Below are 17,761 nucleotides of genomic sequence, written 5' to 3'. Positions count from 1 at the left end.
TTACTCTAAAATGATGAGGAATTAAAAAAAATCCAATCTACACCCATACCCCATAATGACAAAGCAAAAACATGTTTTTATAAAGAAAATTTAAAAGAAAATGATTTACATAAGTATTCAGACCCTTTGCTATGAGACTGGACAATGAGCTCCGGAGCATCCAGTTAACATTGATCATCCTTGATGTTTCTACAACTTGATTTCAGTCCACCTGTGGTAAATTCAATTGATTGGACATGATTTGGAAAGGTACCAAAACATTTTGGAAGCATTGACGGGTCCCCCCCATCATTCTTAAATGGAAGAAATTTCGAACCACCAAGCCTATTCCAAGAGCTTGCCGCCCAGTCAACTGACCAATCGAAGGAGAAGGGCTTTGGTCAAGGACGTGTCCAAGAACACGATGGTCACTGACAGAGCTCGAGAGTTCCTCTGTGGAGATGGGAGAACCTTCCAGAAGGACAACCATCTCTGCAGCACTCCACCAATCAGACCTTTTGTGGTAGTGGCCACACAGAAGCCGCTCCTCATTAAAAGGCCCATGACAGCCCGCTTGGAGACTCTCAGACCATGAGAAACGAGGTTCTCTGGTCTGATGAAACCAAGATTAAACTCTTTGGCCTGAATGCCAAGCGTCACGTCTGAAGGAAACCTGGCACCATCCCTATGGTGAAGCATGGTGGTGGCAGCATCATGCTGTGGAGATATTTTTCAGCAGCAGGGACTGGGAGACTAGTCCGGATCAAGGGAAAGATGAACGGAGCAAAGTACAGAGAGATCCTTGATGAAATCCTGCTCCAGAGCACTCAGGACCTCAGACTGGGTTCACCTTCCAACAGGTTCACCTTCCAACAGGACAATGACCCGAGGCACACAGCCAATATAAAGCAGGAGTGGCTTTGATACAAGTCGCTGAATGTCCTTGAGTGGCCCAGCCTGAGCCCGGACTTGAACCTAATCGAAAATCTTTGCAGCGACGCTCACCATCCAACCTGACAGCGCTTGAGAGGATTTGCAGAGAAGAATGGGAGAAACTCCCCAAATACAGGTGTGCCAAGCTTGTAGCGTCTTACACAAGAAGACTCGAAGCTGTAATCGCTGGCAAAGGTGCTTCAGCAAAGTACTGAGTTAAAGGGTTTGAATACTTACAGTATCAGTCAAAGGTTTGGACACCTACTCATTGCAGGCTTTTTCTTTATTTTTACTATTTTCTACATTGTAGAATAATAGTGAAGACATCAAAACCATGAAATAACACATGGAATAATGTAGTAACCAAAAAAGTGTTGAACAAATCAAAATATATTTTAGATTCTTCAAAGTAGCCACCCTTTGCCTTGATGATAGCTTTGCACACTCTTGGCATTCTCTCAACAGCTTTCCAACAGTCTTGAAGGAGTTCCCACATACACAGAGCATTTGTTGGCTGCTTTTCCTTCACTCTGTGGTCCAACTCATCCCAAACCATCTCAATTGGGTTGAGGTCATGTGATTGTGGAGGCCAGGTCATCTGATTCAGTACTCCATCACTCTCCTTCTTGGTCAAATAGCCCTTACCCAGCCTGGAGTTGTGTTTTGGGTCATTGTCCTGCTGACAAACCAGATGGGATTACGTATTGTTGCAGGATGTTGTGGTAGCTATGCTGGTTAAGTGTGCCTTGAATTCTAAATAAATCACTGACAGTGTCACCAGCAAAGTACCATCACACCACCTCCATGCTTCACGGTGGGAACCACACATGCAGAGATCATCCATTCACCTACTCTGCATCTCACAAAGACATGGCGTTTGGAACCAAAAGTCTCACATTTGACTCATCAGACCAAAGGACAGATTTCCACAAGTCTAATATCAATTGCTCATGTTTCTTGGCCCAAGCAAGTATCTTCTTCTTGGTGTCCTTTAGTAGTGGTTTCTTTGCAGCAATTTGACCATGAAGGCCTGATTCACGCAGTCTGATCAGAACATTTGTCTGTTACTTTGAACTCTGTGAAGCATTTATTTGGGCTCCAATTTCTGAGGTTGGTAACTCTAATGAACTTATCCTCTGCAGCAAAGAACTCTGTCTTCCTTTCCTGTGGCGGTCCTCATGAGAGCCAGTTTCATCATAACGCTTGATGGTTTTTGCGACTGCACTTGAAGAAACTTTAAAAGTTCTTGAAATTTTCCGGAGTGACTGACCTTCATGTCTTAAATTAATGGTGGACTGTCATTTCTCTTTGCTTATTTGAGCTGTTCTTGCCATAATATGGACTTGATCTTTTTCCAAATAGCCCTATCTTCTCTATACCACCCCTGCCTTGTCACAACGCAACTGACTCAAACGCATTAAGGAAAGAATTTGTGGAATTTCTTTAACTTTTAACAAGGCACACCTGTTAATTGGCATGCATTCCAGGTGACTACCTCATGACGCTAGTTGAGAGAATGCCAAGATTGTGCAAAGCTGTCATCAAGGCAAAGGGTGGCTGCTTACCTCCAACACAAAATATTTTATTTGTTTTAACACTTTTTTTGGTTACCTGATTCCATATACGTCAAAACTACGTCTTCACACTTATTCTACAATGTATAAAATAGTAAAAATAAAAACCCTGGATTGAGTAGGTGTCCAAACTTTTTTGACTGGTACTGTATGTAAATGTGATTTGGTTTCCTGTGGTGTGTGTGATTTATTTATTACAAAAATGTCTGAACAGTTTTTGCTTTGTCATTATGGTGTATTGTGTGTAGATTACTGAGGGGAAAAAATTCATTACAGCTAGTTTTCGCCTCCCCACTCAGACTCCCCCCAGGCAGTCCCAGCAAAATTCTTGTTTGCTTAAGAAATATTGTTTTGCTAAAAACCTATTTTTGTCAGTTTCATGGAAATCTATTACAGTGAGGTTTTTAATAGTTATCCAGAAATGATTTGATATTGATATAAAAACAGCTGCGTTTCCTTAAGAATCCAGGGGAACCAGCTTCTAGTTTTAAAGCGTACTAATAACCTGTTCAAAATGCTCTATGGTCTTATCAAGAAGGAATTTACAAGATAGATTGGATTCTATTATTTTTGTCAATAAGCAGACGCAGTTATTAATTGCCCTAAGGGGACAAGTTGTATTGAATTTATATGTAATTATTGAACTGTGGTGGCATTTGTCCCCCGGATTTGCAACTGTGAAAAATACTTAATGACAGTTCAATATCAACCAAAACATTTGATGTGTAACTGTGTATCAATGACAAAACATAATGCAAGTGGTTTATACTGCAAAACTTTTTTTGTATTATATAAAGTACTTACGGCAGGAGAACTCAAACCTTTGGCCTGGTGGGCCCTGGACTGAACAAATAGACATGTTTTATTTAGAATTATAAACTGGGTTGTTTGAGCCCTAGATGCTGACTGGCTGACAGCCGTGGTATATCAATCAGACCGTATAGCACGGGTATGACAAAACATGTATTTTTACTGCTCTAATTATGTTGGTAACCGGTTTGTAATATCAATAAGGCATCTCTGGAGTTTGTGGTATATGGCCAATATACCACGGCTAAGGGCTGTATCCCGGCACTCCGCGTTGCGTCGTACTAAGGAACAGCCCTAATGCCTTGGTATATTGGCCATATACCACACCCCCTCGTGCCTTATTGCTTAAATATAAAATGTAAAACATTGCATTTTAGGTCTTGAAACGACTGCTTTTTTTAATGAAATTACAATTCAAACGTTAATCAAATCATAGCAATAAAATTTGATACCTAATACATTCTGATTACCAGTATTAAAGATGTATTACATTTTTACCATTGCAACCAAGTTTCTAAGGGCAGTTTTAAAACAAATTTCATGTGATTCTACTTATTGTGTCATGGAATAGAGAGAAAATGTTGCAGTTTTAATTCTACATCCTTGCAGTTCTACACATTTTGCCATAGCATATGTACATGGCATAAGTCATCTGAGTGAGAGACTAACAAAATCAATGGGGGGCCCCTGGAAGTCAGGGCCCCTGGGCATGTTCCTTTGGTTTCCCCTCAGTAATTTGGCTATGATTACTACAAGGTTTAATTAGCTGGCTGGACCAACTTACCTAGCAATCTATAAAATGTTAGGTGATATGGGCTAATAGATTGATTGTCAGTGGCTGACATAAGAGGAAAACTGCTGATGCGCTACCAAATGTCGATTTGCATGTTGTGTATTTTGCAATGCTATCGCTCCTGACTTCCTAATTATACTTTTTTGAAAGATAGACATACTGTACAGTATAGCCCTGGTGAGAGTTGTCATTCAAATGAAACGATTCCAACTTTAAGGCCTCGTGCTTCTTTTTGGCCGTCAAATAAGTTAAACTGTCCTTTTGTAAGTACATTTTACAGAGAAACACGTATACATTTTAAAATGTATATTAAACGACCGCATTTGAATGACTTTGACGATGCAAATTTGAGACTCATTCTTAGCCTACAAAACAAGAACCCGGAAGTAAAAATGCCACGTCATTTCATGGTATATAGCTAAACTCTTGTGACAGAATATAAACACAAATGTAGACATCTGTTGCCGATACTTGCTTCATCTTAGATAGGGGAACAAACATTTTCCGGGTAAGAGCACAGCATCACTGATTCTCTTGACGAATCAAGGTAGTGATCGAAGTGGAGGCCAGATTTTACATAGTGGGGAGGGGCTGAATCTCCCTTTTGCACTCAGATTTTAACCCCCAAACATAAACCAAGTAGTTAGCTAGATAGTGCACACAAGATTTGGTTCTGGGTTCAGAGATTTATGAAAAATAAAAGGAAAGTTGACATGAAACAACTACCGTATGTACATTTTAAAGTAAGTGAAACACATTTACACTTTTGATTGTTTTTAATAATATGCAAAGGAAAATAAACAAGGAACACAACATGTACACTAAGACCTACCTGACAAATCATATCAATAGCTGAAAATGGACAATCAATTTACAGGTTACGGGTGGGGGTCATTCTTAAATAGACTCATTCAATAATAGTCACTTCACATAAGAGACGTTGTAAAAATACAACAAACTTTAAAAGATTCGGTAACACCATTTTGATGGTCAGAATTGCCTCATATCTTTAAGAAGTCATGCAACTTTGCATTTTACTCATAAAAATATTTAAATCAATACTACTACAGAAGGTAGTCAAAAAGCATTAACAATTGATTTTGTAAGAAAAATGTTCAGCCATTACATTTTGTAACAGACATAAAATGTCAGTAACATGTACACAAAGTAATTGTACCATTTACACAAAAACAGGTTAATATACAAATGTATACATTTATACAGCTATGTCCATTTTGACTTTTTAATATATTTGTGATGTCATTTACTTGTAGGCTTATATGGACATTTCAATGTTGGTCTACCATGGTACATTTTAAAGTAATGAAGTTAATGATGGAAAATAGTTTTTTTGCTTGACAGAGCAATCCTGTTCTCCAAGTCAATCTAAAAATGTTGAAAACATGTATAATGATAAACAAAATAGTAATTGCATGATTACTGGGTGTATAAAGAGAAATAGCTTTATCTTTGATCATTTCCTTAAATCTATTTACCTCAGAATTCAAGTTAAGTAATGTGGACTCAGTATGGTAGACACAACTGCTGCTCATTTTACTTTACAGATTATTTAAAAGTTACATGAACTGTAAAATAATATATGGTATAACATCTATGCTTTTTTAAGGCAATTATATGGCCTTCATATTTAGGGCCCTATAAAATCTGCAGACATCACGGAATCCAGACATAAACGGATTTCAACAATATTCAAAAGTGTGTTGAATTTAGTAGAATAGGAATCAAATGTTTATTTGCACAAGTTCCTCACAAGATATGAAAATGATGCATCTGTTATTTTTTTTCCTGAAACTTTCTGAAGAAGCAATGGCATGTGAATGCCCCTGTCTGTGTGGTGGCCGCACTTTGTGTAACCAGTTAGCGATGCTAATGATAACTGTATTGTGGGTATTGTAATTTTTACAGTGCAAAACAAAAATTGAAAACCAATCTGAAATCAGAAAACGTAAATGGGGAAAATACTAAACTGAATTTGACAAAAAATATATATATAATTATAGGGCCCTATAGTACATTTTGAATTCGTACTCAAAGATATTTTCCAATTTGGTTTGCCTGATTTGAGATGTTTTTTAAGGAAAACCCTGTAATGAGTATATTTTCTTCTCAAGATGAGTAACAAATGAATAAAACAATACCAATCAATGTACAGTATGTACCCATGGTTTTAACAAATTGTCATCTGATGTATTAAACATTCAAATTAACAATGTCATTGCTTATAGGCATAGCCGATGTCTCTCCAGAAGAGAAAATGTCATATTTTCAGGTGAGCAACGTGTACATTACACAACTTCTGTAATGTACACGTGTCTTCATTTGCGGTTTTTACCAAAAGCATTTTGCCATTTTGTTTAGCACTTTGGACAACTGCTAATGTAAAAATAACTTTATAAAATACAATTGATCGATTGTTTGTAAGGGAAATAGTATATTTATATACATGCTACTGTTTGAAAATTGCAATGGGGTTTGATTGAATTGAGCTACTTGGAGAATTGCAGTCCATTTTTATAAGAATTATGGTCGTCAACAACAAATATTTCTCACATGTCAATTGACAGTAATATGCGTTATAGAGAAAGGGTTTATGTCACAATGTAAATACAGCTTTATGCACAAGCTATTGAAGAGATATACACTCAGTGGCCAGTTTTTATTCACCCCTTTCATGAAATGGTTCTTCCTACCGACAGTGAGTCACGTGGCTGTGGCTTGCTGTATAAAGAAGGCAGGCGGGCATTGAGGCATTCAGTTACTGTTCGATTTAATGTTGGGATGGGCAAAACGAGTGACCTAAGTGAATTTGAGCGTTTGTCGGTGCCAGGTGCACCAGTTCTTATCCAGAGCATCTAACAGGAGCAATTAGGGTTAAGTGCCTTGCTTAAGGGCACATGAACAGATTATTCACCTTGTCAGCTTGGAGATTCCAATCTGTCAGTTACTGGCCCAACGCTCTAACCACTAGGATACCACCATTTGTTCAATCAGATGTCGAAGACCATGAAAATGGGATCTTTCTGGAGTTTTTTCTGTTTTCAAGATATCTACATGAAGATTTCAGCATTTTAAAGGCATATAATTACATTCTTAATGTGATAATGCATTTCATCTAGTATGAAACTTTGATTTTATTAAGTAATTTAAGCCACAGTTGGCATATAAAAACAAAGACAGGGAATTTGTTGAGTTAAACTATTGTTTTGTGCTATCCTTGAATCCAAAGTTTTATTTTGTTGAGGTATCTGAACAAAAATGTCACTCAGTTTGAACTAATGACTATATGAATGGACACCATTCATTCCTATGTGAAGACTCAATAGAGCATTTGAAGCCAAGGAAGCCTGTTAAGATGGCGTATCATGCGTACATAACATGCGCAGTTTGAGCTTCTCCAGGAAGTGACGTTACAGGCTAGCTCTATGCTGCCCCCTCTCATTGAGTAACTAAAGTTGAAGGCTGACTGGGATACTGCAGGCTGCCATTAGCTACTAAATTGTCCTTGGGCGATTTTTTTTTTTTAAATAATTGGTTCGGGGACATACATTTGGTGTAATAGAGGTAATTATTGGCACCATGATTGTTATTTTTTTACACGATTGACCACGAAGATTGCTATTTTCCCATTCACTATAATGGGGGATCCTGTTTTCTTCAAACAATGCCTGCAGTACCACGGTCGGACTTGAACTTCAAGGCTTCAACGAGAAGAGGCATTCGTTCTCCCCTGGTTTGAACATTTGTTTGCATTTAATGGACCTCATTATAGAGCAATTGTTGGTTACAAATGGCTACATGAATTTGGCATGCTATGTCCCCCCCACCTCTAAAACCAGAGATCCGCCCCTGTTGTTTTCAATAAAGATTAAATCATTCTAACATCTACAAACACATGGCGCATGCACCTCTGTATGTTCTGATGAACTAAAGAATGCAAATATTCAGGCCGCGTTAAACCTTAGAGGATTTTCAGCATTGATAGATTATGAGTATGTTCAGTTTGACCAACTAACTTGGGCACAGTACTATCATGTGTGACGCAAAAGAGTCATCTGAAACTACATGCAGACTAAATGTGCAGCCAAGTTTTAAAAGCTTTCATACTATAATTTACTTTTAAATAACTCAATAGAGATCCACTGCCACTGAAAATATTCTGTAAAGTTATTCATTCCAATTGTCTCACTTTGTGTCTGGAATTAGTTAGTCACTTTGGGTGAATTGATGAAAGTATGACCGTACCATTAGAATTACTGTTTGTTCACTACCTAAATAACTAGCAAGAAAGTTTTAAATACTGTACAATACATGTAGTGATGTATGCATTGTATATGTATATTGAAAATAGCATTGTTGTACACCATAGTCAGTCAGATACAACCGTTGAGTAGTTAGCTAGTAAATACAGATAGACTCTGTATGTAAGAGTATACTGCAAATGACTGTTTCACATTCCTTTTGGTAATATTTATTTTTTTTTTGCATAGCACAATCTCATGAAAGTTCCTAAAGTAGAGATATGCATAGCTATGTTTAACTGTTTCTGCATTTTGTTTAGTTTTGTCTTCATCTAGTCAATGGATGATACTCTTCTGTTTCTTACATTTGACATAACACTACTAGTCTTGTGTATTTTTTTCTTCTTGAAATACAGGACAGATTGGGCTGTCAACAAGGTGACACCTTGCAACTTGAAATAAATGCTAAAACCTTGCTGCCCTTCTGAGAAAATTATCTCAATTATGTTTGCTAAGCGGCTAAACTACTGTAATGATACAATGATTTCAGAAATGGTACATTGAGCTATTACATAAAAAAAGGGAGCGAGAGAACATTACAAGGGAAACACTACAGAGCCTTGGCTGAAGTATATAGAGGCAGCTTGGATTGGATTTTTCTCAGTATGATGGCAAATCCTGCTACTTGTGGAACAGGATTGGTTTGGCCAAGCCTGCCAGGATCTTTGGCAAATGTACTGAGATTATCTCTGCAATCATCTCTGGAAAGTTGACCTTGTTGGGCAGAGACTGGGCCTGGACAAACAGATCAAATGTAAACTGCTGGAGTTTCCTCACAACCTGGGGGTTGGAAAAATGGACAGCGACAAGACAAAAGTTACAATTCTGTCACATTCTACAATTTTGCTTTGGAAAACAAAGTAAGAATTTCATAACTTAGAATGTATGATAAAATCTGCTATGACAACAGAATAAATCAAATACAGTTATTGAGGATACACATTGTCTCTCACCGGTTGGAGGGAATCCATGAGACGGGTGAGTTGATACAACCTCTGAGAGCAGTTGGACTTCCTTCCATAGTTAATGACGCGACCAAGTTCATTGATGTAGGTCAGCCGCAATTCATCAAAGTACTTCTGACTCTTCAGACCGTCCACTGGAACTGCAAATGAGACCGCATGTAGTTGTTTTGTCCACAATATTGAATCTCTGTTGTTAAACTATAAAAAATGCACTGTTTGGTTTCAATGGAAGCTACACTATACTATATATACTAAAGTATGTGGACATCCCTTCAAATTAGCGGATTTGGCTATTTCAGCCAAACCTGTTGCTGACAGGTGTATAAAATCGAGCACACAGCCATGCAATTTCCATAGACAAACATTGGCAGTAGAATGGCCTTACTGAAGAGCTCAGTGATTTTCAATGCGGAAACTTTCTGCCCTGCTAGAGCTGCCCTGGTCAACTGTAAGTGCTGTTATTGTGAAGTGGAAACTTCTAGGAGCAACAACGGCTCAGCTGTGAAGTGGTAGGCCATGCAAGCTCACAGAACGGGACCGCCGAGTGCTGAAGCACGTAGCGCGTAAAAATCATCTGTCCTCGGTTGCAACACTCACTACAGAGTTCCAAACTGCTTCTGGAAGCAACATCAGCACAAGAACTGTTGTCGGGAGCTTCATGAAATGGTATTCCATGGCCGAGCAGCTGCACATAAGCCTAAAATCACCATAGCGCAATGACAAGCGTCTGCTGGAGTGGTGTAAAGCTTGCCGACATTGGAGCAGTGGAAACGCGTTCTCTGGAGTGATGAACCAATCCCACTTCACCATCTGGCAGTCCAACGGACGAATCTGGGTTTGGCGGATGCTAGGAGAACACTACCTGCCCCAATGCATAGTGCCAACTATAAAGTTTGGTGGAGGAGGAATAATGGTCTGAGGCTGTTTTTCATGTTTCGGGCTAGGCCCCTTAGTTCCAGTGAAGGGAAACCTTAATGCTACAGCATACAATGACATTCTAGACAATTCTGTGCTTCCAACTTTGTGGCAACAGTTTGGGGAATGCCCTTTCCTGTTTCAGCATTACAATGCTCCCATGCACAAAGTGAGGTCCATGCAGAAATGGTTTGTCAATCGATGTGGAAGAACTTGACTGACCTGCACAGAGCCCTGACCTCATCCCCATCGAGCACCTTTGGGATGAATTGGAATGCCGACTGCGAGTCAGGTCTAATCACCCAACATCAGTGCCCGACCTCACTAATACTCTTGTGGCTGAATGGAAGCAAGGCCATGCAGCAATGTTCCAACATCTAGTGGAAAGCCTTTCCAGAAGATTGGAGACTGTTATAGCAGCAAAGGGGATACCAACTCCATATTAATGGCCTAGATTTTGGAATGAGATGTTCGACGAGCAGATGTGCACATACTTTTGGTCATGTAGTATATCTCAAATTGCACTCCATTTCGACAGCATTATGAAAATGGCTTAGAGGAAATTGCTTGCAAGTCAATTTCATGAAAGAAGAAATACACAATGTGATGCTTTCTATAGTCTGTTAATGGACCTCTCAGCCTTTGTCTGGGCAACAACACTCACTGATGCTGAAGAGGAGCAGGGCCTTCATGCAGAGGAACTCTTCCTGAGTGACTTGCAGCAGGACAAACTCCTGGGAGAGGTGTCTCATCCGTATGCAGTGATCGAACATGCTGGAGATGTGCATCCGATGGCTGGGGACGTGAGAAAAGAGGAGGAACAGGGTGAGATTGAGTATATTGAGAATGAGCCAATAAAAAGACTGGGGGGGTAGCCTATGGGGAATATATTAAGAAAGGAATCACCTGTTGCTATGAGAGATTATGTATAGAGGGGGCAAATAGATGAGAGGATAAGATGGTGAGACCAGTATGTGAAACTTATGATTACAAAATTAGCGTCCTCCCTCTTTTTGAGGATAGTTATATGTGACCTTTGACCTACTGCTAAGCAGGCAAATATGGTTGTAATGATGTCATCTCAACCAGTTGTGCCCGCAGGGTATACCTTCTGAATACAGGATTGCAGTGATTGGTACTGAATCTTTTTTATTTTTTTTTTTTGCAGTTAATAAAAAAAACAATGTAATGTGGAGATGTAGCTACTGGAAGCTCACACACATTTTTTGCATAAAGAAGTATGAAAGAATTTCCTTTTTCGGCATCAGACCTGCCTAATTCTCACTTGAATCATAGTTTTTGTGTTTCATAGGCTAAATGACACATTCTGTTAACATCTGACTCAGAAGTGATCTGTTCTTGCAATTTGTAGTCTATGACATTTCAGATCTAGATATGATAAATATTACAAAATAGTTTGGATGTAGTGAACACATTTTTTCCAAGTAACTTTAAGTAAACTATATTTTACTCAAGGGTAGCTTTAGTGTAGCTTAACTTCTTCCAGTGTGGTAGCTTGGTAAACTATATAATCTTCCCCAACACTGCTTATAGTACATGTTAGAAGGTTATATTCTCTATATTACTTAGCTACATGGATCAATGCTAATAAGGGTGCTCTAGTTCCAACATTTTATATTACCAATAATAATGCATTCATTATAGGTAATATACACTACATGACCAAAGGTATGAGGACACCTCCACGTCGAACATCTCATTCCAAACTCATGGGCATTAATATGGGGTTGGTCCCCCCCCTTTTCTAGTATAACAGCCTCCACTCTTCTGGGAAGGCTTTCAAGTAAATGTTGGAACATTGCTGCAGAGACTTGCTTCCATTCAGCCACAAGAACATTAGTGAGGTTGGGCACTGTTGTTGGGCGATTGGGTCTGTCTCGCAGTCAGCGTTCCAATTAATCCCAAAGATGTTCAATGGGGTTGTGGTCAGGACTCTGAGCAGGCCAGTCAATTTCTTCCACAAGAATCAAAAAAAAAAAGATTCTATATGGACCTTGCTTTGTGCACGGGAGCATTGTCATGCTGAAACAGGAAAGGGCCTTCCCCAAACTGTTACCACGAAGTTGAAAGCACAGTTTCGTCTAGAATGTCATTGTATACTGTTCACTGGAACAAAGGGGCCTAGTAAGCTTTGCACCACTTCAGCCGACGCTTGTCATTGCGCATGGTGATTTTAGACTTGTGTGCGGCTGCTCGGCCATGGAACACCATTCATTTCATGAAGCTCCCGACGAACAGTTCTTGTTCTGACATTGCTTCCAGAGGCAGTTTAACTCGGTATTGTGTTGCAACCGAGAACAGACTATTTTTGCGCGCTACGATTCAGCACTTGGCGGTCCCGTTCTGTGAGCTTGTGTGGCCTAGATGTTTCCACTTCACAACAGCACTTACAGTTGACCAGGGCAGTTCTAGGAGGGCAGAAATTTGACAAACTGACTTGTTGGTGCCATATTGAAAGTCACTGAGCGTAAGGTCATTCTACTGCCAATGTTTTTCTATTGAGATTGCATGGTTGTGTGCTCGATTTTATACACCTGTCAGCAACAGGTGTGGCTGAAATAGACAAAACAAACTAATTGAAGGCGGGGTCTACATACTTTTGTGTATATATAGTGTAAATCTGTGCACATTCCTCAGTAATGAATTACATTAAATGTTATTGAACTCCCTCAGTCATCTATGATACTAGCGTACTCAGTAATATTCAGATCTGAACTACCCTTCAGAAAGGATTCACACCCCTTGACTTTTTCCATATTTTGCTGTGTTTCAGCCTGCATTTAAAATCTATTAAATTGAGATTTGCTGTCACTGGCCTACACACAATACCCCATAGTGTCAAAGTGGAATTATATTTTTAGAAATGTTTACTAATGAATTACCAATGAAAAGCTGAAGTGTCTTGAGTCAATAAGTATTCAACCCCTTTTGTTATGGTAAGTCTAAATAAGTTCAGGAGTAAAAATGTGCTTGACAAGATACATAATAAGTTGCATGGACTCACTCTGTGTGAAATAATAGTGTTTAGCATGTTTTTGATTGACTACCTCATCTCTGTACCCCACACATACAATTATCTGTAAGGTCCCTCAGTCGACCAGTGAATTTAAAACACGAAGACCAGGAAGGTTTTCCAATGCCTCGCAAAGAAGGGAAATTAAATATAAATGTTACTGAAAGCCAGGTTTGTAAGCCCTTGTGCACATGTAATTCTAGACATATCGGTGAGAAAGATAGAGTGAGAGAAAAAGAGAGAGAGACAGGGACAGAAAGAGATGGACAAAAAAATGAAAATTGGTATCTGTCATACTTATTACAGCCAACTCACTGGAGGAAATCTCCACCAACATAATGGGGACAACACTGAGTTGGTGGCCCTGGTGGTAATAAGGTAATTTAGAGGAGATAATTGAATTCACTATCACATCGTATCACATACTCATTGAAAACAAGGTCCGGAGCGAAATAGAGCATTCTGCCGTTGGCATTCTTGTAGGACCTCCATCCCAAGCCGAACACCATCACCCCCATCCATGAATGCTGGATGACTGTCATTTGGTCCTCCACATGCAGATTCCGAAAACCTGAGAAGAAAATGAATAACCACATGGAAATGGATAACCATCATTGATTACAATATAATTATCAAAATATGATAAATGCCTTCACTACCTCCAATGTGCTGCAATGCCATTGCAAACTTGTTATAAATCAAATGACATCTTCTAAATAATTAACTTATCAAGGACAACATGGAAATACATTCCTTCTATTCCAGTACTGTACCTGGCAAGCCTTTGGCCCACTTGACCACTTTGACAAGTTGGCGCTCCCCGAGTTCGTTGAGGCTGGTGAGCAGCGCTGCAGCTGAGTCCGGCTGGCATTGGTCATGTCCTGCATTTACCACCTCTGGCTCAATGGACTCCAAGATGTTAAGGAACACCAGCTGGGAATGGAAGCTCAGGCCGGATTGGGGAGAGACTCCCTGGATGGCATCAGTGGGGCCTTGGGTGGGCAGATCCTCCTCCAGACTCTTCAGCTGTACAATCTTCTTCAGTTTACGTGCTACATAAGGTCAAGAAATGGGACACGGATGAGTAATGGTAGAAGAATAGTGTAATATTTGGTGCAGCTGTTGTAAGAGAAAAATTACAAGATTATGTTATAATACTGTTTATGCATCTCTAATAGCTTTGATGAGTACTCTCTCATCTGTGTCTTTGGGACTGATTGGGCCTCTGGAGCCTCTGGACTATTGATTCATGACTTGGTGATTAAAAACCTACAGCTGGCATTCCATAGATAAGATGTGGTGTGTGTGACCCGAGATAGAGATAGCCTGGAGGAGTATAACAATCCCTTATTGCGTCTAATCATTCTTGCATCTGGGAAATGGCACCGGGTGCAGATGCCCACAGGAGATTAACCCAAGGTGACTTATGATGCCCCCGATCAGCATTGGAGGGGTGGAACCAGCCCTGACTAAGCATTTTTAGGTCTCCTATAAAAGATCTGTTTTTTTTCATTAAAGGTTAAACTCTCAGCAACACACCTGAGAGTGTGCGGTAGACCAGCTTCATTATTGCAATATTAAATAAAGATGATTGTTTGAAGAAATGACAAAGTCTCTCTCAGTTTTCATGAATTTCCACAACACTGTTAACAATTGCCAAATCAGAGGAAAGGAAAACGTAAGAGGAATGAAAGTTTAAATATAACAAAAGAACAACAAAGAAGGACGTACCAAGGGAGAGCATACTCTTGACAGGTGAGACTAAGAAGATATGTCACACTGTAAGCTATAGTGAAAAGCCAACTTGTTTCAAATAATATCCCATTCAAAGTTTAATTATGATATACAGTGCCTTCGGAAAGTATTCAGACTCCTTTACTTTTTCCAAATTTTGTTACATTACAGCCTTATTCTAAAATTGACTAAATACAATGTTTCCACATAAATCTACACACAATACCCCATAATGACAAAGTAAAAACAGGTTTTTAGAACTGTTTGCTAATTTATATGAAAAAAAATATCACATTTACGTAAGTATTCAGACCCTTTAACTCAGTACTTTGTTGAAGCACCTTTGGCAGCAATTACAGCATCAAGTCTTCTTGGATATGACGCTACAAGCTTGGCACACCTGTATTTGGGGAATTTAGTTGGTTATCTACTTTGTGCATGACACAAGTAATTTTTCCAACAATTGTTTACAGACAGATTATTTCACTTATAATTCTCTGTATCACAATTTCAGTGGGTCAGAAGTTTACATACACTACGTTAACTGTGCCTTTAAACAGCTTGGAAAATTCCAGAAAATGATGTCATGGCTTTAGAAGCTTCTGATAGGCTAATTGGCAAGGCCTACCTTCAAACTCAGTGCCTCTTTGCTTGACATCATGGGAAAATCAAAAGAAATCAGCCAAGACCTCAGAAAAAAATGTGTAGACCTCCACAAGTCTGGTTCAACCTTGGGAGCAATTTCCAAACTCCTGAAGGTACCACGTTTATCCGTACAAAGAATAGTACGCAAGTATAAACACCATGGGACCACGCAGCCGTCATACCGCTCATGAAGGAGACGTCTTTGGTCTCCTTGAGATGAACATACTTTTGTGTGAAAAGTGCAAATCAATCCCAGAACAACAGCAAAGGACCTTGTGAAGATGCTGGAGGAAACGGGTACAAAATTATCTATATCCACAGTAAAACGAGTCCTCTATCGACATAACCTGAAAGGCTCAAGGAAGAAGCCACTGCTCCAAAACCGCCATAAGAAAGCCAGACTACGGTTTGCAACTGCACATGGGGACAAAGATCATACTTTTTGGAGAAATGTTCTCTGGTCTGATGAAACAAAAATAAAACTGTTTGGCCATAAAGGGGGATGCTTGCAAGCCGAAGAACACCATCCCAACCGTGAAGCACAAGGGTGGCAGCATCATGTTGTGGGGGTACTTTGCTGCAGGAGGGACTGGTGAACTTCACAAAATAGATGGCATCAGGAGGCAGGAAAATTATGTGGATATATTGAAGGAATATCTCAAGACATCAGTCAGGAAGTTAAAGCTTGGTCGCAAATGGGTCTTCCAAATGGACAACGACTCCAAGCATACTTCCAAAGTTGTGGCAAAATGGCTTAAGAACAACAAAGTCAAGGTATTGGAGTGGCCATCACAAAGCCCTGACCTCAAACCTATAGAACATTTGTGGGCAGAACTGAAATGGCGTGTGCGAGCAAGGAGGCCTACAAACCTGACTCAGTTACCCCAGCTCTGTCAGGAAGAATGGGCCAAAATTCACCCAACTTATTGTGGGAAGCTTGTGGAAGGCTACCCGAAATGTTTGACCCAAGTTAAACAATTTAAAGGCAATGCTATCAAATACTAATTGAGTGTATGTAAACTTCTGACCCACTGGGAATGTGATGAAAGAAATAAAAGCTGAAATAAGTCATTCTCTCTACTATTATTCTGACATTTCACATTCTTAAAATAAAGTGGTGATCCTAACTGACCTAAGACAGGGAATTTTTACTAGGATTAAATGTCAGGAATTGTGAAAAACTGAGTTTAAATGTACACTGCTCAAAAAAATAAAGGCAACACTTAAACAACACAATGTAACTCCAAGTCAATCACACTTCTGTGAAATCAAACTGTCCACTTAGGAAGCAACACTGATTGACAATAAATGTCACATGCTGTTGTGCAAATGGAATAGACAACAGGTGGAAATTATAGGCAATTAGCAAGACACCCCCAATAAAGGAGTGGTTCTGCAGGTGGGGACCACAGACCACTTCTCAGTTCCTATGCTTCCTGGCTGATGTTTTGGTCACTTTTGAATGCTGGCGGTGCTTTCACTCTAGTGGTAGCATGAGACGGAGTCTACAACCCACACAAGTGGCTCAGGTAGTGCAGCTCATCCAGGATGGCACATCAATGCGAGCTGTGGCAAGAAGGTTTGCTGTGTCTGTCAGCATAGTGTCCAGAGCATGGAGGCGCTACCAGGAGACAGGCCAGTACATCAGGAGACGTGGAGGAGGCCGTAGGAAGGCAACAACCCAGCAGCAGGACCGCTACCTCCGCCTTTGTGCAAGGAGGAGCAGGAGAAGCACTGCCAGAGCCCTGCAAAATGACCTCCAGCAGGCCACAAATGTGCATGTGTCTGCTCAAACGGTCAGAAACAGACTCCATGAGGATGGTATGAGGGCCCGACGTCCACAGGTGGGGGTTGTGCTTACAACCCAACACCGTGCAGGACGTTTGGCATTTGCCAGAGAACACCAAGATTGGCAAATTCGCCACTGGCGCCCTGTGCTCTTCACAGATGAAAGCAGGTTCACACTGAGCACGTGACAGACGTGACAGAGTCTGGAGACGCCGTGGAGAACGTTCTGCTGCCTGCAACATCCTCCAGCATGACCGGTTTGGCGGTGGGTC

The 17,761-nt window shown here is 40.0% G+C and overlaps 1 protein-coding gene across 1 annotated transcript in view; it reads right to left on the bottom strand.

Annotated features, from left to right (window-relative positions):
* Positions 1-4,846: 4,846 nt before the first annotated feature.
* LOC106567785 (androgen receptor) overlaps positions 4,847-17,761 on the bottom strand; it is a 62,941-nt gene continuing 50,026 nt past the window's right edge. The window contains exons 4-8 of the mRNA XM_014137515.3: positions 14,096-14,374; positions 13,749-13,893; positions 10,953-11,083; positions 9,362-9,513; positions 4,847-9,188 (exon numbers count right to left, since the gene is read on the bottom strand). Coding sequence (XP_013992990.3) covers positions 9,030-9,188; positions 9,362-9,513; positions 10,953-11,083; positions 13,749-13,893; positions 14,096-14,374 — 866 coding nt within the window. The 3' untranslated portion in view covers positions 4,847-9,029. The remainder of the gene's footprint in view (positions 9,189-9,361; positions 9,514-10,952; positions 11,084-13,748; positions 13,894-14,095; positions 14,375-17,761) is intronic.

The sequence above is a fragment of the Salmo salar genome, chromosome 13, assembly GCF_965601325.2.
Source record: "Salmo salar chromosome 13, fSalSal1, whole genome shotgun sequence".
In the NCBI taxonomy this organism is placed as follows: domain Eukaryota; kingdom Metazoa; phylum Chordata; class Actinopteri; order Salmoniformes; family Salmonidae; genus Salmo; species Salmo salar.
This window is presented reverse-complemented; position numbering and strand designations above follow the sequence as displayed.